The sequence below is a fragment of the Staurois parvus genome, unplaced genomic scaffold (assembly GCF_062004578.1).
Source record: "Staurois parvus isolate SC_StPar_1 unplaced genomic scaffold, SC_StPar_1.0 ptg001938l, whole genome shotgun sequence".
In the NCBI taxonomy this organism is placed as follows: Eukaryota; Metazoa; Chordata; class Amphibia; order Anura; family Ranidae; genus Staurois; species Staurois parvus.
This window is the reverse complement of record NW_028319734.1, coordinates 189,836-214,754: the sequence shown is the minus strand read 5'-3', so window position 1 is coordinate 214,754 and position 24,919 is coordinate 189,836. Positions and strand designations below refer to the sequence as shown.

At 43.7% G+C, this 24,919-nt stretch overlaps 1 protein-coding gene across 1 annotated transcript in view; it reads left to right on the top strand.

Annotated features, from left to right (window-relative positions):
- The window catches only part of LOC149433197 (vomeronasal type-2 receptor 26-like), a 38,041-nt gene extending 16,515 nt beyond the window's left edge, over window positions 1-21,526 (top strand). Inside the window, exon 4 of the mRNA XM_089664534.1 lies at window positions 20,622-21,526. Within this exon, the coding sequence (XP_089520660.1) occupies window positions 20,622-21,526 (905 nt within the window). The remainder of the gene's footprint in view (window positions 1-20,621) is intronic.
- Window positions 21,527-24,919: the final 3,393 nt, after the last annotated feature.

The following is a 24,919-nucleotide window of genomic DNA, read 5'->3' as shown; positions in this document are numbered from 1 at the left end:
TAATATCATTTTAATGAATCTGCTTGCATATTGAATTAAAAATAAGCGGTTTGGACAAACCCCACTCTGTGGGGATTACCAGGCAGTTCCCACAGTTTCCCAGGCAGTTCACACATGAGTATCCAGCGATTCCCCAACAAAGATGGCCGCTGTGACACTTCCGGTTCCTGCTCCTTGCGTATGACGTCACTTCCTCTTGACGCGTTTCGTCACATCCGGGACTTAATCATAAGAGAGAGTCTCTCTTATGATTAAGTCCCGGATGTGACGAAACGCGTCAAGAGGAAGTGACGTCATACGCAAGGAGCAGGAACCGGAAGTGTCACAGCGGCCATCTTTGTTGGGGAATCGCTGGATACTCATGTGTGAACTGCCTGGGAAACTGTGGGAACTGCCTGGTAATCCCCACAGAGTGGGGTTTGTCCAAACCGCTTATTTTTAATTCAATATGCAAGCAGATTCATTAAAATGATATTACTCTGAATACATATGGAGGTACGTTATGCTTCATAGACCTATAAATGTGGATGACAGTTTAACATTACCCTAACAAAAAGTGAAGGAGGAGAGGAGGATAAAGTTCCTTTGGAGGATTTCTACATAATATATGATCAAGGCGTGGGTTATTTCTACTGTTGGTAAGGGTATATTGGCCTTATTCACTAGAAGTGTCACGTGTGGGTAGTAATCTCACTGAGTGGATCACTTCAGGATTTTACAATTTTTTGAGCACGAGTGTTTTATTACCTTTTTTGGAAGGTTTTCACAAGTGTTTCACTATTTTATATCACTTATAAGTTGCACAATTTTATGATACACATTTGTGTGTGCATGTATGCGTATATATATATATATATATATATTTTTTTTTTTTTTCTGATTATATTATGGTAATGCACTATTGTGAGTTTCTTTATTTTTGAGGTTTTTTTACGATCAACACTGCAAGAAATACAATTTTTTTTTAGTTCTATTATTTTTTATCGAGACACTGGACTTTTATGATTTGGTTTGGATCACTGAGACAGTGGACTTTATGATTTTGTGTTAGTTTACGCATATAATTATATGGGGAAAATTTTGTTGTTGCACATATAGGTAGACTATTTGTTTAAAGAGGGTAGATTCTCTTTTGGACTTATCTATTTGAATGGGGCGGTAGTTGTCTACTATAGAGTGATCTTTATCGGGTTTGGGGATAACCGAGATATATGCTCGGGAGAATTCAGTCTGGGGTGTGACCCCCTTGAAAAGATCTCGATAAAAGGAGAGGAGATGAGGAGCCAGGATACCAATAAAAGATTTATAGTAGGAGTAGGGCAATCCGTCCGGTCCTGGGGCTTTACGAGAGGGAAGATGTTTAATTGTGTCAAACAATTTCTCTGGCGTAATATCAGCGTTAAGGGTGGCAATGTCTGAAGGTGAAAGACTCGGAAGTGACAGGGGGTCAAAAAAATTATCAAAAGATAACTGTGTGAGGGGCGGGTGAAGGTCCGGGGTCAAACAGTTATAAAGATTCTAATAGTATGAGCCAAAAAGGGATGCCATGACCTGAGGATCATAGGTAGAGCTTCCATTCGGTTGGATTAAAAGATCAGGCATCGTGGAAGGAGACTGAGCTTTGAGTCGATTGACTAACATACGATGGGGTTTGTTGGAAAATTCGTAAAATTTTTGCTTAACCCATAAGAGGGATTGCGCAGACTTACTAGAGTCAAGAGTTTTAATGCGGTCACGTAGAGATGTTACCTTCCGGAGCCCAGAAATGGACGGCTTGGCCAACAACTGTCGTTCTGCCAAAGATAGTTGATGGATGAGAGAAGCCCTAGCACTCGCTGAGGATTTTTTTAAACGAGAACCCATAGAAATACAGAGTCCTCGAAATACCGCCTTATGAGCCTCCCATAGGGTTGAGGAAGAAGCTACGGAGCCAACATTGTGGGTGAAATAGGTATCAAGTCCCCGTGACAGTTCATCCCTAAGATGTTCTGTAGAAAGAAAGGTCTCATTAAGGCGCCAATGACATGGTTTGGGTATAATAGGAGGGAAAAAAAGGTTTAAAGTCAGAGAGGCATGGTCAGACCAGGTAATTGGGTTGATTTCAGAGGCGACCAGGAGTGGAAGAAGTGGGGCAGAGATAAAAAAATGATCTAGGCGGGAAAAACTATGGTGAGGGGTGGAGTAGAAAGTAAATTGTTTATGGAGGGGGTGTTTAATCCGCCAGGCATCGAAGAGACGATGCTCCCTTATCAGTCTACGGAAAGATTTTGAAGAGGAGCATTGCCGCTTCGAGGGTGTGGACTCGAAAAGAACTTTCCTGTCTTTATGGGGGGAAAAAAACAAATTGAAATCGCCCCCAACAATCACATGCGAAATGGGAAAGGAATCTAAGTTGGCGAGTGTTTGTGAAAGAAATTGCAATTGACCCGAATTTGGGGCGTATAGATTCAACAAAACAAGGGGAGTGTCACCAAGCATACATTCCAAAATAATAAAGTGACCGTGTTGGTCAACCCTGGAGGAAACAACCCGAAGGGAGCAGTGTGACCTAATCAAAATTGCCACCCCAGCCTTTCCGGAAGGATCAAAGGCCAAATAGGCTTGGGAAAAAAATTTCGAGGCAAAACGGAAGGAGCCAGTTGATTTGAAATGGTTCTCCTGGACAAAAATAATGTCTGCTCCTGAGGATCGAAACTCCCGCAAAGCCATCCAACGTTTTTGAATGGAATTGAGACCCTTGACATTATGGCCTTGATTCACTAAGATGTGAGTGTACTAGCAGAGACTGACCATTCAGGCAGACTCCGGTCAATCAATCAGTCGTCTGACCAGTGTCTAGCAAGCTCATTAACGAGCGTCTACTGACTACTTTGCCATTAGTGAATGTGGTATCCCGTCTGGCACATTTTTAGGTGCAATACCGGATATATTCGCTAGATGGCGCACAAGCGCGGGCTTTATTAACATTGGCGTTTTTCTGATAGAAAATTCTAATACAGCTGTACTATTACATTCTGAAAATTCTCTTTTGCTATTTTTTTTTTTTTTTGCTGTTTCTCCAAAATGATCAGGAAAGTATTGCATTTACTAATGAATGTCATACATTCTATTTTCAAATGTTAAACATTTTCACACTTATATCTCAAATAATTTATATACTTCTAATTTCCCAATATAGTTATATATCTTCATTCTCTTTAATCACATAACTATTCTATGTTAAAGACAAGTGCAGCGCTATAAATGCATGTGATCAATAATGAACGCATGTAAAACCAAAAAGTGTAAAGAATTGCAATAATGATGTAAACTGGTAAATCGTGCTAAAATAAGTTCATATAATTATTCCTGAATAATGGAATGTCCTTGGTGTGAGAGTACCAACTCAGAGAGTGCCTATGAATGGCACGTGTGTTCTCTCCGTGACGGACAGTAGTGCATGAACTTGTGAAAGGTAAACCACCCTTGGGACTGGTCTACACTCACCAGAACAAAAGTATTAATGTGCATGGGTTATACACATCGCACATCTGGGGGTGCAGCGGCATGCTGGCAGCTATGGGTTAGTCATCCAGCTCCATCCATCCATCCATCCATCAGGGTGGGTGCCCAAATGGTCCTGGGGAGGAATTAGCTCAGCCACAGGAGCCAGAAAGGTGCTCAATAGTGTAGTACACTGTCACAGGGGTGGATGACCTTTCACGAGTTCATGCACTACTGTTCGTGGTTATATTTATCTTGTGTAAGACCATTTTACTAGTCTATATCATGTGACCAGCGCTCGCTTTATCATTTTTAAACAATGTAATGTATTCTACATTATAACTCAAACTGTGTCTCCCACAGTGGTTTAGTGGTTAGAGCTCAGAACTTACAACACTTGGGTCATGGGTTCTAATCCCAGTCTTGGCAACATCCCAAAAAAATGGAGATCACTTTTCTGGGTTGTGGCAGGAATATTGATCAATCAATTATGATTTTGCCTAATGACTAGAAAGTGGATGAATGTTACTTGCGTACTGTTCTTCTGCCAATTAGGTCATGTGCAAGTTTCATGCCGTGTATATTTCATTGTAACTTTTTTCTCTTTTAAATCTGTCTCCTTATACAACTTGACCCCCTCCCCCACCCCATCATCACCTGTCCCATATGCAAATCTATGGATCACCGCCCCACTCTTTAACTATCTATTTACTGATCAAGTGAATGTGTCTCATTTTCTATCAGCTACAGCTCAGATCTCACATTATTATACAATTGCTGATTGTATCTCACCACTAGTCTGATTGAATTCACAATTCCTGGTCAGTCCCGTTCCCTTACCTCTAATAACCTTTAGGGCCAGTTCACACTACATGTGTTTCAGTTGCTTTTTCAACATCACAAACGCACAGAAAGAAGGTTATATGGTTGTCAATGTCATAGTTCACATCAGCGCTTGCATTTTCAATGCATTGCAGGTGCTGTAAACAAAGTTGACCACGCTGCATTGTTTCTGCACAGAACTGTACTGGAACACATTGAAATGTCCTTGAATGTACTAAAACGCACATGTCCCTAACTACATTGAATACAAAGAAAATAGAAAAAAATAAGTGGAAGGGATACAAAAATGCAATGTAAACATGTCCAAAACGCATCCAAAATGTACTGGAACACACTAAACATGCATGCCAAAAGGGCATGAAAAAAACCCATCAGGAACACATCTAGACTGTTTCTATAGTGTGAACCAGCCCTTAGGACTTGTTCACACCATTGGTGGTGCAGAAACGCATGCAAGAACACACATTTTCCAGCACAGCAAAGAAATGTAATGCCCTATGTAGATGTGCGCAGGTACCATGATGAAAACGTTGTTGCACCTACACACGTCTATTAAAAACAGCCCCATTCACAGCCACAAATACGCATGGCACCACACTACTGTGCGGTTAGGTGCGACACACTTGGAAAATAACATAAAAATAAGCCAACATGGCTAAAACATATCTTGAAAATATGGGGACTCTGATATCCGGCGACAGTCCGTTCACGAACGAGAAGCAATTCTGCACCCCTAAAACCAACATAGAGGAAAGGGATGGTCAAATTGCTGTGCTGCTTCCAAACCACCTCTGGCATGCCAGGGTCATTATGCAGGTCCTCGATGCCAGTTCTTGCCTGCGGCCACAAAATATCCACTGGCCACAAGTGAAGGTGAGTGGAGGACGTGAAGGTGGATTTCTACCAGCTTCAACCGCAAGCAGTACCACTCCTGAAAAATGAGAGCAAATAATCATTGACACGTCATCATGACAGTCAATTCTCAGTGCAGGCTATCTAGAGTGTCTTTCCTTTTTAACCATTTCAAGAGTTCAAGGAAACATTCTTGGAGCATCTACTGTGTTTGGAAAGGCCAAAGGTCCCCCCCTCCCCCAGGCACACTAATGCTTATGCAGGCCATAGACGGGGAGAAAAACAGCCGATTTTTCTTTTAAAAAATGAAAAATCGGTTGTTCAAGCGGCCGACGTTACCAGCAATGGTAAAAAAAGAAATCGGCCGATTTTCATCCCGTCTACAGCCGGCAAAAAGTGTCCCTGCAGAGAGCTCCGCTATTTCTTTGACAGTTCTTTGACATTTACAGCGGTTGCAACATTGTATTTGTATCCATTTCGGATACAGATGTTTTTATTCAGAAACAAATAGATACAATGTTGCAACCGCTGTAAATGTCAAGGAACTGTCAAAGAAATAGCGGAGCTCTCTGCAGGGACACTTTTTGCCATACTGGAATTCCTCTCATTTTTCATCCTTCTTCTTCCTCTTCTTCTTCTTCTTCATCATCATCCTCTTCTTCTTCATCATCATCCTCTTCTTCTTCATCCTCTTCTTCTTCATCATCATCATCCTCTTCTTCTTCATCATCATCCTCTTCTTCCTTTTCATCATCTTCTTCTTCATCATCATCCTCTTCTTCCTCTTCATCATCATCCTCTTCTTCATCATCTTCTTCATCATCATCATCCTCTGCATCATCATCCTCTTCTTCATCATCATCCTCTTCTTCTTCATCATCCTCATCATCCTCTTCTTCTTCATCATCATCATCCTCTTCTTCTTCATCATCATCCTCTTCTTCATCATCCTCATCTTCTTCTTCATCATCCTCATCTTCTTCATCATCTTCATCATCATCCTCTTCTTCTTCTTCTTCATCATCATCCTCTTCTTCATCATCATCCTCTTCTTCTTCTTCATCATCATCATCCTCTTCTTCTTCTTCATCATCATCATCCTCTTCTTCTTCTTCTTCTTATTCTTCATCATCATCCTCTTCTTCATCATCCTCATCTTCTTCTTCATCATCCTCATCTTCTTCTTCATCATCTTCATCTTCTTCTTCATCATCTTCATCATCATCCTCTTCTTCTTCTTCTTCATCATCATCCTCTTCTTCCTCTTCATCATCTTCTTCTTCTTCATCATCATCATCATCCTCTTCATCATCATCATCCTCTTCATCATCATCCTCTTCTTCATCATCTTCATCATCATCATCATCCTCTTCTTCTTTTTCTTCTTTTTGTCTTCCTCTTGCATGTCACTGCTCATGTGCAGATTTTTTATCAGTAAAAAATCGGCCGATTTGCCCATCATTGCCGCGAAAATCGGCCGATCGGCAAATTCGGCCGTTTTTTTCCAACTTTACCGAAAAAAAAAATCTGCCAAAATACCGAAAAACGGCCGAACAAATAGCCCACTAACGATCCGAAAATCGGCCGATTTTATTTTCGGCCGAAAAATCGGCCGATTTTCGACCCATCTATGGCCTGCATAAGATATGGTGTGGCCCTAGGGTCAATGTGTGTTTAGAATACTTCCAAAATGCACATACAAAAACACTCCATCCAAATGCATGTTGCATTTCTATAGCATGTTAAACAGAAGAAAAATGCACTTACATAATGTTAACATGCGCAAGTAAAAGTAGACAAAATCCACATCCTTTTATTCTGGCTTCACATACATGCATTGTGGTCTAACACCGCACTCCTGGGCAAATCACATGCAATTTGTGTGCGTTGCAATTAGAGACAAACATTTTGCACACCTCAAATTGCACCGCATCCGGGCCAAAAATGTGCAGGACCCTTTTTCAGGGTATGCACATGGGTGTGAATAGGCATGCCATCCAATTTGGCAAATCGCAATACGCTTTGTGTACCAATTTTGGTGTGTTGGTAACTTCACCTAGAAAGCCGCAGCAGGTGGCATGAAGGGGTTGCGGTTGTGATGCGGTGCAGCGCTTGCACAGAAAACACTGCAAATTTCACATCGCATCTGTGTGACACCAGAATGTGCCAATATGTGGCTTGACAAAGCACAGTGGTCAGTGCAGATTATTTTCAATCCATGTTTTTTTACACTTTTCATTCACTGGTTTAACTCAGGTGATCGTTAATCACAATTATCTCCGGAGATCACATGCAGCCCCTCAACCATCTACACATATCTCTGGAAATCTATACAGATCTCCTTGAAAAAATGTCTCCTCTCCTCTTCGGAAAACAATTGTCCTCCACCTCATAAACAGGGGGACAGAGAAGACTTCTCCTTGTAACTAAAATCAGATGAATTATCTGTGCTTCATAAACATACACCAATACTGCAAATGCATTGTACTGTCCAAGGCATTGCACACTAACGCATTGCACACTAGAAATGTCAAATGCGTTAGTGTGTACAGTGCATGAGTGTAAAATGCTTTAGTGCACACTGCAGTGTACAACGCATTGCACACTGTAATACACTGTACAAAGTAATACCGTGTACACCCACACATTGTAGACTGTAATGCACTGTACTCTGTCATGCAGGATGGAGCAACGCATTGCACACTGTAATACCGTGTACACCCACACATTGTAGACTGTAATGCACTGTACTCTGTCATGCAGGATGGAGCAACGCATTGCACACTGTAATACCGTGTACACCCACACATTGTAGACTGTAATGCACTGTACACTGTCATGCAGGCTGGAGCTACGCATTGCACACTGTGATACGCTGTCCACTGTCATGCAGAATCCAGCAACGCATTGCACACTGTAATACCATGTACACCAACACATTGTAGAATGTAATGCATTATACGCAGTATACATGTCCAGATATTCAAAGATTAGCCATGAAGGCCTAGCTGGTTACCTATTTGGCGACCGCAGATAGCCGAATAACGCTACACTGCATCCAGGCAGCTCTGGGAGGGCGTCATATGACATCCTGGCAGAACGCGCTCTCCGTGATTGCTGTGTCTTAAGGACACAGCTGATCACGTGATGTGGTAAAGACCAATCACAGCGGCTTTTTACCATGTGATCAGCCATGTCCAATGACACGCTGATCACCGGGAAATGCATTTGCCGGGTCTTGGCTGCACTTTCATCACGCTGTCAGAATGTGTGGAAAGTACTGCCGAGAACCAGCAGTTATCAAAGCAGGGGTCGGCCCCGATGATCAGTGCCCACCAGTGCCACCCAACAGTTACGCCCACCTGTGGCCAGCAGTGCCACCCACCAGTGCTGCCTCATCAACGCACATCAGTGTTGCTAAATTACCAGTTTACCAAATGTTATAATATAAACAGACTTTTATTCATTATGAGCTATTTTGTGGTTTATCGAGCAAAAAGTAAAACTCACAGCAGCAAGTCAATACCACCCAAAGAAAGCTCTATTTGTCTGAAAAAACTGATATAAATTTAAGATGGGTACAATGTGGCATGACCGCACAATTGTCATTCAAAGGGTAACAGTGCAGAAAGATGAAAATTGGCCAGGACAGGAAGGGGGTAGGAGTACCCAGTAGGCAAGTGGTTAATATCATTGACCCATCAATACCCAGGAGCTAATGTACAGATAAGTAGCATGTGCACCAAGTGAGATTCTGCTAGGCCCCACCCACAAAATTGCAATTACCTGTCCCTCACATGTTATTAACATATTTACAATGGCCACACTTACTGTACATATAAGGATCATCTCCTCAGCTGAGAACTGTGCTCTCGCCATGTCCAAATGCCAATAAAGTTATCAAAATTTTCAACCAACACAAAACCTCCAACCACTTGTCATCCACTTACACTCCCCACAACCACTTCCGGGTGCGCGCGCACCAGATGACGGACTTCCGGGAAGATAGCTGCTCGTGCGCCATGGGGGACACCTGTTTGGCGTTTATTTGTGCACGATCGCGCATATCTATGCACGATAACTCATTTCTATGCACGGCTATGATAGCTTTCGCGAATGTGTGTTTCTTAGTGATTTTTTTTTTTAAACCTTGGCTAATATATATTTGTTGCCAAAGGCCAAAAATCAACATAGAGTGTGGACTATTTTATTACTGTAAATCAAATTGTAGAAAACCTGTAGCTGGCTGCACAGTGAATGTGACATTCATTAGTACATAACAATATTGTGGTGCAAGCAGGTTTTTTATTTTTTTTGTTTGGTTTTGAAAAAGCCAGTTTGCACCCACTTGCATATTCACGCTCTTACAAGCTACATTTGAGCAGATTATATAAGTATACAAAGTAACTATTAAGGTTGTTCATATATTGAACATAAAATAAACACAAAAACATCGGTGAAACATTTATTGATCAAATATATCTTCATTTATTTGGTCAGCAGGAACAAGTAGGTACAGTCAATATCTTGGTGAGTCACAAAAATAGGATTGATGTGGCAAAAATAAAACACTCCTGCTCATAAGAGCTTACAATCTAAAGATACTTCTAATGAACTGTGTGTGCTCAGGTTATAGCAGGAAACAAAGGGGAAGATGAATCAAGTAACATTTTCGTGCACATAAGGTTTACTTACACAATCATTTAGTATAAAGATCCATTCACAAAAAAAGTGTACAGATCAAAATATCAAGAAAACAAGACATATGTGAAAAACCCCTCCCACCTCTACAAAACCCCTCCCACCTCTACAAATCCCCTACACATACATTTGTCAGCAGGTTTGTAAGAAAAATGCATTGGAGTCTAAATAAGCAAGCAAAATTAAAACAAGAGCAGATTTTAAAACAAAACGATTGACATGTGTGAGGCTTTCAATGCAAAGAAAAAAAACACAATCATTGTGCAATAACACACAAACACTTTACAAGGCCAAAAATATGCAAACATTTCCAGCCCACTTCCAAACACAGCCTGAGTGGTGTCTGGGGCAATTCAGCACAAAATCTCTTCCTCCCCCAAACCACTACAAGCAAGGACTTAGTCACAAACCACCCGGCCTAGTAACAGGCCAAATCACTCCCTACTGCACATCTTTATATAAGCTAGGTTGTATTTGGAGCGCCAAACAAGGCCCCACCCCCAATGAAGCCACACCCACCACTGACCTTAATTTGGTCAGTGAAAGTGTTTTCACCTGATGAATCCCCTTCCTACCTGCATTAACCCTTGGTATACAGGCCCACAAATCAGAAAGATATATACAGTGAAATGTACGTGTGCAGCATACAACAGAACATTGAGCAGGGATGTGAAAGGGAACCCCAATTGGAACCGTTATTGCTACTATGGTCACAATTCCCTCCAGATTCTCCCATGAGTTAAGACAGTCACATGACCACATCTTGTATGCAATACTGAAAATGACAAATCGATTTGACTAGTATGGTGAATTTCCCATCAATTGGTAAAACACTCCAGAAATCAAACATCACCAAACATTACACTCTGGGCAAAGCTGATTTACAAATCATGCAACTTACAGTAAAGTTGACCATTTCAATGCAATTTTCAAGACATCTGACACAGATCTCTATGCAAATTGCCACTAAAGTAGTACATGTACTACTATAGAAATCAGTGTTTGAAACGCACCCATGTGGTCACTCTAATAGCAGACAATAGGGTGCGACTTTGCAGACGATTTACAGCTTGCATGTTGTGCAAATCACATGCCAAGTCCCACTCAATGTGCACGCTATTGGAGCGTTCATATTGTTGTGGTTCAAACTTGGTAGGAGCCGCAAGTAATAATAGAGTAATGAATACACTACTTTTCATGCAATTTGCTGAGAGATCGGTGTCGATTGTCTTGCAAATTGCACTTGAAATCACCATGTACCCCGACTTTGAAATCATGCAACTTCTATGCAAGTCACATGATGTGACTGTGGTGTCAATAACACCACTTAGAAATCTGCTTTAATGTGACCGGGTAGCCCCCAGTAACATTGTTTGCGATTGCCATGCAATTAGCTTGACAGGCGACTTGCAAATCGTAGACCAAGTCGCATCCTATTGGCCACTGTAGGCTCTGTTCACATCCAATTGGATTGTGAACTCGTGGAACTTCACTGTAAGTTAGACAATTGCCGCATCGGATTAGATGTGACAGTGGTGTTGGCCCCCAGTAACATTGTGTGCAATTTGCCATGCAAAGAGCAAGCTGCTGGCCATGCCAATCACATGACAAGTCACATCCAGGGTGTGCAATTTCAGGTGCGATTTGTGCATTGACATCGTACCTGATATTGGATATAATGAATGTGAGTGTATTAACATACACCATTTGTTGCAGCGAGAGTTCAAAGGTATTTGAGAATTGTGGCCATTTATTAGCAATTTAACATCTAGACTCAAATAGAAATCGCAATGCTACACACAATTGAAAACACAACTAGTTAGTAATTCTCTAGAAAACACAGTAAAATTGGCAACTTAAAGAGTAATTTTCAATTGCATATAGTGTGAGCGAAGCAGGAAAATCAACAAAGGAAATAAATCTTTGAAGGCGTGCGGTACCTGCCTGCTGGGATAAGGGTCTGCTATGCATTTGGGGGAAAAATGCACGCCAGGATTTGTGACAAGTTTGATGTGTGGATTCACCAACCAAGTCTTTTCTCTCTCGTTCACTCTTCTGAATGTCTCTCTTTATCACTCTTCAGTATGTATCTCTCGCTCACTCTTCTTTGTCTCACTGGCTCGCTCTTCTCTCTCGCTCACTCTTCTGAATGTCTCTCTTTATCACTCTTCATATGTATCTCTCGCTCACTCTTCTTCGTCTCACTCTTCTCTCTCTCTGTCAGCTCTTTGCTTGCCAAATCCTTCACAAAAGTGGGTGGAGTGTAAACCATTCATTATCAAATCTATTAGTGATTCAGGCCCTTATCTTATACCATTGTATGACATTCACATAAGGTGCAGCTTTGAAGGTGTTTCAACAGACAAGGCCTCATTCTAATTCACATTTTAGGGATCATTTAGACAGAAAGCAAAGATGTTGCCAGAACATGTATGTGAAGACAGCCACACACAGAGATCATGCTACTACCTCACCGGGGTTGGGATTCAAACCGACAACCCTAGAGTTATGAGGCAGTAGTGCTAACCACTAACCCACGGAGCTACATTGCTAATCCAGCCTGTATTTCTGTGCTGTGAATCAATCCTAGGTCCCTGGGCATGGTCAGTATAACTACCAGATATCTCCAATGTGACACAAATGTTGTGCTATGTTGCCAATTCACATGTATGTTGGTTCTATGTATCCCAATACAAAGGATTGCAATACTAATACAGGCGTACCTCGGTTTACCAATGCCTCAGGGAACGTCATATTTGGGGTACAAATGTCAAACCATTTCAGTTAATTGGTCTGTTTACAAATGTTTGAATAATTTGGTATGGGCATGTGGCCTGGTATGGTTCAGGAGGGGGGGAGGCGCTCGCTCGTCCCCCCCCCCCTTTCCTGACCTGCCGGGCTGCATGCTCGGATAAGTATGTGTTATGGATTTAGGGGGGTACCCCATTCTGTTTTTTATTTAATTTCAGCGTGGAGTTACCCCTCAACATCCATACGAGACCCGAAGGGCTTAGTATGGATGGGAGGGGGGACCCCACGCCAGTTATTTAAAGAACTGTTTATAAATCACTGCAATACTTTGACATTCAACTGTCAGTGGGGAAATCCGCCGACAGCTGAAACATGAGCGCTGCATTGGTTTTCATTACTAAAATGCTGCATGAGTTGATAACATAACTCATGCGGGATTGTAGGAGCGACAGCCATGAGTTAATGTTTCAGCTGTCAGCGGGGTTCCCCACTGACAGCTGAATGTAAAATAATTTCCTTTATTGCATAAATAATAAAAAAAAAAGTGTGGGGTCCCCCCTCCCATCTGTACCAAGCCCTTCGGATCTGGTATGGATATTAAGGGGGAACTCCACGCTGGAATTAAAAAAAAAAACAGCGTGGGTCCCCCTCAATATCCATACCAGACCCTTATCCGAGCATGCAGCCCGGCAGGTCAGGAAAAGGGGGGGGGGACAAGCGAGCGCCCCCCCCCTCCTGAACCATACCAGGCCACATGCCCTCAACATGGGGGGTGCTTTGGGGCAGGGGGGGCTCCCCCCCCAAAGCACCTTGTCCCCATGTTGATGAGGACAAGGGCCTCTTCCCCACAACCCTGGCCGGTGGTTGTGGGGGTCTGCGGGCGGGGGCTTATCAGAATCTGGAAGCCCCCTTTAACAAGGGGGCCCCCAGATCCCGCCCCCCCCCTACGTGAACGAGTCTGCGGTACATGGTCCTGCAGACTTATTCACAAAAAAACTAAGTGTGGTGTAAAAAAAACACAGTACAGGGTCTTTGACAAGTCCTTTATTAAAACAATGTCCCCCGAAGTAGATCCAACGTCAATCACGGCGGCGGCGGCGGCAGGGACCCGAAAAAAGAAAGAAAAAAAAAGGTTCCGCTCCCGTCGGAGGCTTCCAGCCTTGTGAAGAAGAGGCTAGCTGACAGTTCTTATATAGGTATGGGGCGGGGCCAGCCGGGCACATCATCCCCGCCCCTTACCTATTTGAGAAATGTCAGCCTGTCTCTCCACTGAGGCTAACAAGCTGAATGCAGGAGACAGTCTGACATTTCTTATATAGCTATGGGGCGGGGCCAGCCAGGAACAGCAAGCATGTGACATGGGGCGGGTCACTCGGATGATGTCCCCGGCTGGCCCCGCCCCATACCTATATAAGAACTGTTTGCTAGCCTCTTCTTCACAAGGCTGGAAGCCTGGGACTGGAGCGGAGCCTTTTTTTTTTTCTTTTTTCGGGTCCCTGCCGCCGCCGCCGCGATTGACGTTGGATCTACTTCGGGGGACATTGTTTTAATAAAGGACTTGTCAAAGACCCTGTACTGTGTTTTTTTTACACCACACTTTTTTTTTTTGTGAAGGAGTCTGCGGGAGCATGTACCGCAGACTCGTTCACGTAGGGGGGGGGGGGCCGGGATCTGGGGGCCCCCTTGTTAAAGGGGGCTTCCAGATTCTGATAAGCCCCCCGCCCGCAGACCCCCACAACCACCGGCCAGGGTTGTGGGGAAGAGGCCCTTGTCCTCATCAACATGGGGACAAGGTGCTTTGGGGAGCCCCCCTGCCCCAAAGCACCCCCCCCCATGTTGAGGGCATGTGGCCTGGTATGGTTCAGGAGGGGGGGGGCGCTCGCTCGTCCCCCCCCCCTTTCCTGACCTGCCGGGCTGCATGCTCGGATAAAGGTCTGGTATGGATATTGAGGGGGACCCACGCTGTTTTTTTTTTTAAATTTCAGCATGGAGTTCCCCCTTAATATCCATACCAGACCTGAAGGGCTTGGTATGGATGAGAGGGGGGACCCACGCTGTTTTTTTTTTTTTTTTTTATTGCGGACCTTTATTTTTACACTCAGCTTTCAAAATAAATATTATCTAGACCTTCAAAATAAGTAAAATCATAACAGAAATAATTATAAAGGATAAGAAACAAAAATAGAATCACTAAAACGAAGGAAATCTAATTAGATTACATGAAGATATGCCGAGTGCTGTTTATTAAACACAGTAGTCGCGACCGAGTGTCGGCTGTCAGAGGAATCCACAATCAGATTCACTATTAGTCAGTGGCTAAAAAGCAAACGCCCATGGCAGAGGTCTAAAATGTGTTCTGCACATGCTCAGTTCTATCTGCCAAAGACACTGCACGGGCATCTAGATTTTTACTGTGTCGATTTCCTTGAAAAAAACGATTTTTAACACATTCTTAATTTTTTTGGAAATAGCAGATATTGTTTAAAGTGAAGTCCTGATATTTGGCAAAGCAAATTTCTAAGTGAACATGTCTCTGCAGTGATTTTTCATGGTGTTAGACTTGCTTCTTAGCAAGTCTGCTTTTGTGAGTCTGATTCCGGGCGTGTGTCTTTTTGTGAATTAGATTGGGCGTCTGCTTATGGGCTCTGGTCAATAGTGAATTAGGTTGCAGGGTAAAAAATGGACGGACGCCCATGAAAATTGGGCTTAAGCCCATAAATATGCGCCCACGCCCAATAGTGAATCAAGGCCTATATGACAAAAACCTCAAAGCCATTATAAAATAATAATAAAATAAGCACATGTATTAGCATGAGAAATGAATAATATACCATCGATGTAAAAGAATGGAGAACAAAAAACATTAAACTAACACAAGAAAGAACAAACATAGTAGTTGACATAAGTATCCGCAAGGATATAAACTTGGGAGCAACAATTTGGCCCAAGTCGCCTAGGCCTATGGCTAGACAAAATCGGGAGCAACACGACAACCAAGACATCAGGGAGATCGCCAAACCCGGCCAGAAAAAACAAAAGTGAAAAAAAAAAAAAAAACACCCAACAATGGTTCGGCCGGCCAGAAATGAAAAACCTGTGGAAAAAAACATGTATAAACCAGGAGGGAAGGATCGGCACCGAAGTCACAACGGAGAAGCACCCCAGGGAGTCATCAGACAGGCGGATCAGTTGTCCGAGGATGTCGTGGACGTGGGGTACGTGAGAGCCTCTTCCGGCCTCTGCGGACTGGAGTCCAGATCTTGTTGGGGGTGGCAGATGGACGAGCTGGAGTGGGTGGCAGAGGGGTCACGTCATCTGACAAAGGTGGAAGTCCCAGGCGCTTAAAAAAAGAATCCGCCTAATGAAGATCACGGAGCACAACTTGAGTATTGTCCCTAGTTACGATCAGCCTGAAGGGTAACCCCCACCGATAAAGGACACGGTGTTGCTGAAGGTGTGAGGTGATCGGCTTCAGAGCTCGCCGCTTGGCCAGGGTAATCGGGGACAGATCGCAGAAGAGTTGGAGTCTGTCACCTTTAAATTCCAGAGATGGCTTGTGGCGAACTGCTGATAATAAGGCTTCCTTGCTTTGAAAAAAATGGAAGCGAACTATGACGTCGCGAGGTCTGGTGCCTTCAACAGGTTTTGGGCCCAAGGAGCGATGAGCCCTGTCCATACGCCAATCAGCTTCTGGAACCAAGGGAGCAGTTGCGGTGAAAAAGGATAATAGGTGACGGTGTAGTTGTGCATCATCAATAGATTCGGACATACCGCGTATACGGATATTTTGGCGCCGTTCCCTGTTTTCCAAATCCTCTTGTTGAAGCTGCATTTGGGACATGGAATGTTTCAAATACGCGTTGTCCTCTTCCAGAACATGAACGTATTGCACCAAATCATCAAACTCAGTTTCCAATTTATCCATGCGGTCACCAATCTGCGCTATTTCCCCTCTGAGATCCAACGCCAGTTTTCCAATTTCAGTGGAAATGGATGCGGTGATATTGCGTAAGAATATTTGCAATTTATCATCTAGCGCTGAAATTGGGAGAGATGATGATGTGACAGCCTGCTGGGAAATCTGGGTGGAGGGGTGTTGATTCCCTGAGGCAGGGTGAACTATTGCCCCCCCAGTTATATTCTGGGGATCAGGATCCTCCATCTGGGGCTGGAGCAAGGCAGAGGCAGGCAGAGGAGCTGTAATGCTTGAGGGTGCAGTACCCTCCGTGACCACCGGGGGTCCGGGATCGCTCCCTGGGTTCCTGGACATGCCAGAGGTCGGGGATTGCGGCCTGGATAAGAACCGCCGGAGCGGTGACGGCCGCGGATCCTGTGGCTGCGGGGAGGGGGGCTTCCAGCGCCCTATCTTCCCCATAGAGGGCTCGTTCTGGTGCCGTGCCGGGTGCAGAGGGTGTATGACTCACCCGGAGCTGAAGGAAGGCAGTGGCGCGTGGCGGGTGAGTCCGTGCTGGCCGGGGATGAGCGGAGCTCAGGGTTTACACAGCCGCCATCGTCCCTGGTCGCGCATGCGCCCCCGTTGATATACTATTTAGCGCTACATACCATTTGTATACTTCCAAAACAAGATTGACGCAATCCGTAAGGACATTGTCAACTCACAATCCACCTCTCCACCCAGACTCCCGCCCTCCTCCAACCCCTCCACCCTCCCCTCCCCTGACCTCATAGCCGCACTACCCCCCACTATACCTAATGCCCCGCACACCATCACCTCCCCAACACTCCGCTCCTACAGCCCAACTACCTCTGAGGAGGTCTCTAAGGTCTTCACTTAAGCCCGCCTCACCACCTGCCTCCTGGACCCTATCCCCTCACAGCTCCTCCAGTCACCCCCCCTCCATCATTAGCTCCCTCACCCACATCTTCAATCTCTCCCTCTCCACCTGCACCCTCCCCTCTAAAGCACTCACACATCACCCCCATACTCAAAAAATCCTCCCTTGACCCCACTAACCTTAACAACCTTAGACCCATCTCCCTCCTGGCTTTTACTTCCAAGCTCCTTGAGCGCCTGGCCTACAATCGCCTAAACGCCCACCTCACTGATAACAACCTCCTTGACCCCCTACAGTCTGGCTTCCATCCCCTGCACTCCACCGAAACCGCCCTACTTAAAATCACCAACGACCTCCTAACCGCCAGAGCCAATGTCCACTATTCTATCCTCCTGCTCCTCAACCTCTCTGCGGCTTTCAACACTGTTCACCACCCTCTCCTTCTAGCCAAACTGCAGTCCCTTGGCATCAGGGATGCTGCTCTCTCCTGGTTCTCCTCCTACCTTTCCCAACGCTCCTTCAGCGTCACCTACAACACTGCCACCTCCCTCCCCCTCTCTGTCGGGGTCCCCCAAGGCTCTGTCTTTGGGCCCCTCCTCTTCTCCATCTATACCTCCTCCCTTGGCAAACTTATTCACGGCTTCAATTACCACCTCTATGCCGACAACACCCAAATTTACCTCTCCACCCCCCACCTCACCCCCTCACTCTCTGCCCGCATCGCCCACCTCCTAAACGACATATCAGACTGGATGTCACTCTATTTCCTCAAACGTAACCTATCCAAAATCCAGCTCCTGATCTTCCCCCCACTCCGCCCCCCCCATCCTCTCCATCACTACTAACAGCTCCACCATCTCTCCCACCCCACACGCCAAAGTCTTGGGTGTCACCCTGGACTCCCACCTCTCCTTCCTACCCCACATCCAACTGCTATCTAGATCTTTCAGGCTCCACCTCCGCAACATTTCCAAGATACGCACATTCCTCACCCCAGACACCACCAAACAACTCGTACACTCCCTCATCATCTCACACCTGGACTATTGCAATTCCCTTCTCACTGGCTCAAACGAACGCTATCCCCACTCCAGTCGATCCTAAACTTCACGGCTAGACTCATCCACCTCACCAACCGCTCCACATCTGCCACCCCTCTCTGCCAATCTCTTCATTGGCTCCCGATTGCCCAATGCATCAAATTCAAACTGCTAACTCTGACCTACAAAGCCATTCACAACGCCACCCCAAACTACATAACTGACCTGATACCCAAATACTACCCTACCCGTGCCCTCCGCTCCTCACAGGACCTCCTACTGTCTAGCTCCCTGGTCTCCTCCTCCCACGCCCAATTGCAGGACTTCTCTAGGACTTCCCTCATCCTCTGGAACTCCCTCCCCCAATCCATCAGACTGTCACCTACCCTCCTCACCTTCAGGCGCACCCTGAAAACCCTCCTCTTCAGAGAAGCCTACCCCACCCTCACCTAACACCCGACCTCACCTAACAATTAACCTCCTCCACTCCTCCCACCACTCCATCCCCCACAGCCATCTCCTCCTGTACCACCTTCCCCTCCCTCCTAGATTGTAAGCTCGAAAAAGCAGGGCCCTCAAACCCCTCGTGTGTTGTATTGTTGCTGTCTTGTCTCATGTTCTGTCCCCTCTGCTACTGTACAGCGCTGAGCATACCCTTTGGCGCTATATAAATACTATATAATAATATTAGAATAATAATAATAAATTATATATACAATTTACAAATTTGTAAAGTTACAATTTATAAATCTGAATACATGGAGTAATATTCAATACAGAAATTGCACTTATTTTACTGCTCTATATAACATCCTACAGGGTAATTATAATATTCATTTCATAACATTGGTTCCAATGTCAATAGATGATAACATTACATTTGTTCCCAAAATTTGACACACTGAATTCTTAAAGTGTATGTAGAAAAGCAGTACCTCTGTGCAATACATGCACTTTCCTCAATGTTTTAGCTCCATATATAAGTATAGTAAAGTTCCTGTTGATCTGACAGAAAAGCCCTCAGATTCTAAGTCCTGTCATGGGCTGACAACACAAAGCATTTTTGTGGACTTCTTCACAACAGAGACCAAGCCTTCTACAGTCTTATGATAAAAACTAGGAGGGCTAATTAGACTTTTTGAGGTTAGACAGGACGTGTGCGCAGGACACATCTATATGTCTGGCATGATTGATGGGTATTGTTTGCACTTATTGATCAGATCATATACCAAAATGCTGTTTAGAAGAAAAGTACACCCAAAGCTCTTTTGGCTGTACTTCTCATGTGGATCACAGGAGTGCAGTTTGTTCTGCACTCCTTTCACCAGTCTTCAGCTGACAGTGGGCTGAAACCAACTGTCGGCTGAAACCACTTGGCCGGTCCAGACTGGGGAAAGATCCCAAATTTAAAGTCGTGATCCACCCCAGAGTCTGGAGTGACACCTGGCTCAGCCTCTCAGCAAAGCACTGAGAGCCTTAACCAGCTTCTCCCACTCCTCCATAGCCCAGCGCTCCAGTTATTGGGGGGGGGGACCGAGCAAACAGCGGTGACTGACAATGCTCAGAGCAGCTGTGAGAACTCAACGATCGGTGATCATGTGATCGCTGAGTTCTCACACTTGGAGCTGGTGGGGGACAGATGTAGCTTCGGACCAATGCTGCATCCACATAGGTAAGTATGGTTTTAAAGAAAAAAAGCAAGCCCACGCTTCTCTTTTAATGATATTTTGAGGAGACCAAAAGGTAGCAGATAAGGGAATTTCATTATCAGGTTTAAATACATCTTAAATTAAAACTTGACCTTTATTACTTTTTCTGCTTATAACAAATTTCCTCTACATTCTTCAATCCCTTAAAAGCATCATTCACGTTTTCATATTTTACTACTGGCCATAGCCAGTCTCTACATACAAGGAAGTCCAGCAACCCTATTTTTATGTTACATGATAACTATAGAACCAGAGAAACAATAAAGCTAAAGATCAATCTCTTAATTTATAATACAACGTAACTCTAATATATAAATACTAATTACTCTCCCACAATGAACTGATGGAAATCAAATTGCTAGCTGCGAGCTAAAACAGTATATGTGTTTATTTTCTTAGAAACTTTGACACAGATGCTCATTGTGTTGGTATTGATCTTCCTGCAGACAGTGAAAACTGCATGAAATGTCCTGATGATGAATGGCCAAATGAGAAGAAGGATCGGTGTGTTCCAAAATTGGTGGAATTTCTCTCCTACACTGAGGATACAATTGTTGCAGTATTTTCATCTGTCTCCATCCTCTGTTGTCTTCTGACTGGTATAATATTGGGGATATTTGTACATTACCAGTACACCCCCATTGTTAAAGCTAATAACCAGAACCTGAGCTATCTTCTCCTGGTCTCCATCATGCTGAACTTTCTCTGTGTCTTCTTGTTCCTCGGCCGTCCAGTAGATGTAACCTGCATGCTGCGTGTAACCTCTTTTGGTGTCATCTTCTCAGTTGCCGTCTCTTCTCTACTTGCCAAAAGTATCATGGTGTGTATTGCTTTTAAAGCCACCAAACCTGGAAGTCCCTGGAAGAAATGGATGGGAGCCAAACTGCCCAATTTTATAATCTGTGTGTTCTCACTTGTTCAAGTCATAATCTGTGTCACTTGGTTGTCTATTTCTCCTCCCTTCCAGGATCAGGACACTCACTCTTATCAGGGAAAGATCATCATTCAGTGTAATGAGGGTTCAGTTATCGGCTTCTACTCTGTCCTGGGATATATGGGGCTTCTGGCAGCTGTGAGCTTCATTATAGCTTTTTTAGCCAGGACATTACCGGACAGTTTTAATGAGGCCAAGTACATCACCTTCAGCATGCTGGTGTTCTGCAGTGTCTGGATTGCCATGATCCCGGCCTATCTGAGCACTAAAGGGAAAGACATGGTGGCTGTGGAGATTTTTGCTATAATGGCATCAAGTATTGGACTTCTTGGATGTATATTTTTCCAAAAATGTTACATAATTCTGTTCAGACCTGACCTGAATACAAAAACAGGTTTGCTTGAAAACAGAGGATAATGTATATTTTTAGTGTCTATATATATATATATATATATATGATTACTTTGTTAATGTTGCAATTTCATCTATAACAATGCAAATTTTATTTTCTCAGTGTATTGAGAATGGCCACTGTTAAATTTTCATATTTCAGGCTTTTCCAAAGGTCCATGCATTTATTTATTGCTGTCTTGAAAAGCTATGAACATCTCTGATATCCGACACCTTGAATTTGTTCAAAACCTTGCGTTTAGAGGTTCCTCTTACTGGCAGCCACATCACTACAGAACAGCCTTTTTCATCGAGGGTGCCCAACATTCTAGCCGCCGACAATATAAACAACCAATGATGTCATCAGTTGATAAGAAGGACATGGAGCCCCTGCACAGCATCCATGCTTGTCCCTCTTCTGCCCCTCTCTGTCAGCTCTGGGGACATTAGCTAAGTGAGAAAGAGAAGCTGAGGGAGAAGAGAAACAATGGAATACTAGCCAGTACCAGTGTGCAAAGGTGTATTTGCTCTGAAAGAATAAATCATCTTTGACGTCGAGTGCCCCACATGTGCTGATGTTGCTGTGTTCTCTGAAACTGTTAGTTTAGTTATTTACATTTTGCAATTTGTGCCTCAAGATTGTGCAAATTTTCAAAGGGTGCCCTGACTAAAGAAGGTTGAAAAACACCGCTACAGAGCACAATAGTTACTTATTGAGGGGAGGAGCCACAGTGACCAGATGGGTGGTTGGGGGAAGTATCCAAAGCATCCTCAAGTATCAGGTATCAGTCCCACCCGTAGGTCTTCAAAAGAGAGATTTCACTTATGACTTTCCACACAAGAAAATATTAAACATGTCCTTTTATAATCTGTTTGTAATATATGTTTTAGTGAAAGAATGTTTTAAATACACTGCTCAAAAAAAAATAAAGGAACACTTTTTAATCTGAGTCTAGCATCAAGTCAATGAAACTCCTGGGATATTGATTTGGTTAGTAGTTATGTAGCAGAGGCGGTTGGTAATCAGTTTCAGTTGCTTTGGTGTTAATGAAAGGACCAACAGGTGCACTAGATGGGCAACAATGAGATGACCCTGAAAACAGGAATGGTTTTTACAGGTGGAGGCCACTGACATTTTTTCCCCTAATCTTTTCTGACTGTTTTTCAATAGTTTCCCATTTGGCTAGGGTCGGTGTCACTACTGGTAGCATGTGGTGATACCTGGACCCTACAGAGGTTGCACAGGCAGCACAACTCCTCCAGGATGGCACATCAATACGTGGCATTGCTAGAAGGTTTGCTGTGTCTCCCAGCACAGTCTCAAGAGCATGGAGGAGATTCTAAGAGACAGGCAGTTACTCTAGGAGAGTTGGATAGGGCCGTAGAAGGTCCTTAACCCATCAGCAGGACCGGTATCTGCTCCTTTGTGCAAGGAGGAACAGGATGAGCCCTGCCAGAGCCCTACAAAATGACCTCCAGCAGGCCACTGGTGTGAATGTCTCTGACCAAACAATCAGAAACAGACTACATGAGGGTGCCCTTCACTGCCCGGCACCATAGAGCTCGATTGACATTTGCCATTGAACACCAGAATTGGCAGGTCCACCACTGGTGCCCTGTGCTTTTCACAGATGAGAACAGGTTCACCCTGGGCACATGTGACAGACATGGAAAGGTCTGGAGAAGCCGTGAAAAACATTATGCTGCCTGTAACATGGTTCAGCATGACTGTTTTGGTGGTGGGTCAGTGATGGTCTGGGGAGGCATATCCATGGAGGGACGCACAGACCTCTACAGGCTAGACAATGGCACCCTGACTGCCATTAGAAATTGAGTCCTCTGTAGGTTGATAATTTCCATTTCCAGCAAATGATGGGGCATCCTTACGTTCCTAACACTTTACCCAGTCCATATCAGTACAGATATCCAGCAGGAGATTTTTCCCCACTGAGATCTGATGTGTTGTAAAAGTGTTCCTTTACTTTATCTGAGCCGTGTATATTGTATGTAGATGTATTTGGCTATATTAACAAATGCAGTTTGCTATTGTGTATTCTAAAATAATTTTTACTAATCGGTTTCTAGAGGAGTTTTTTAGCTGTAAAAATGCTCTAATGCTGAAAAATGCGTCAAAACAAGGTAAATCTCAGTAAAAGGCCGCAAACTGGTGTTTTTGCATGTTTTTTTTTAGGTAAAAAAATGCTAAAAATGCAAATGCAGAAAAACACAGGAAACCGCTGCTAAAGGCTACTGCAAGAATGCTAAAAAAAGCTGAAAAACTCTTGTTTTTAATATGACTTTATGCAGCTAACATTACCAGCGTTACCAAAACACCCGGAGTGTGTGGAGCCTAACTACTCAGCAATACAGGAAATACATACAATAGACGGCCTTAGTACTATACTGTACTGTGATCATATTTCCCACTCTTGGGTACATTGTATATTTATCCCTTGTATGGGCCATTTAGAGAGGGAGGAGTTGTGGGGACCAGAATATGATGCGGTCTTCCCCTTCACTTTCCTTCCCCATCTCCTTTCCCCCTTTTTTTTCTTCTTTTTTTTTTTCTCTTTTTATTTATATTCTTATTCGCCTCCTGCAGCCGAACGACCCTGGTAGGAAACCTCCCTTGAACCTATGGAACTTTAGCATGGCCTAATGGCCTCCCTTTTTGTGGCTATGAGGTTTGCTCCGCAGATATTACTTTGCCCTTAATAGGAGATTTTCTGTACATGGATTGATATCATTTGTTGTAGGGATTGGGGTATTTTATACCACTTTTTGGCTATTGGCCTACATTTGACTTGTACACCCTTTTTCTTTCTTATATTGAGCATACTTTATATTTCAGTTAACTCTTTGCTCTTTTATTGTCTTCAATTCTTTATAGTAACATGATTGGTACTTGTACTTGTAATTTGTTGTATAACATAAATAAAAAATGTATGGAAAAAAAACCCTCTATGCGCCCATACTATGGAGACTTTTCAGTTTCTCATTCATGACATTTCTTTCTGTAAATGGGAAGAAAAAGGTGTATATTGGTTGGCAACCATACTACTCAAATGTGAATTGCTTCCCTTTGAAAAATTGCAACTCATTCAATTCTGCAGATTTCTATGCCCAAAAAAGAGCTGGAGGCATTGGACTGACATTCCCACAAAGGTAAAAGGCATTTCCCTCTTTTTGAGCTTTTACAATGCAAAACAATATTTACTAAATTTCCCACAATGACTAAATGAGAAAGAGCCCATAACATATCCATCACAGATCACCAAAAAAAAAATAAATGCCGCTTCCACTCCTTGACCTTGATTCTTTTATTTTATAAACTCAAAAGTCCTGCTTTGACTTGAACACTCCTTGTGTGTTACTCTTATTGGTATGTTACTATCCTGTTACTGCAGAAAACTCTCTGGA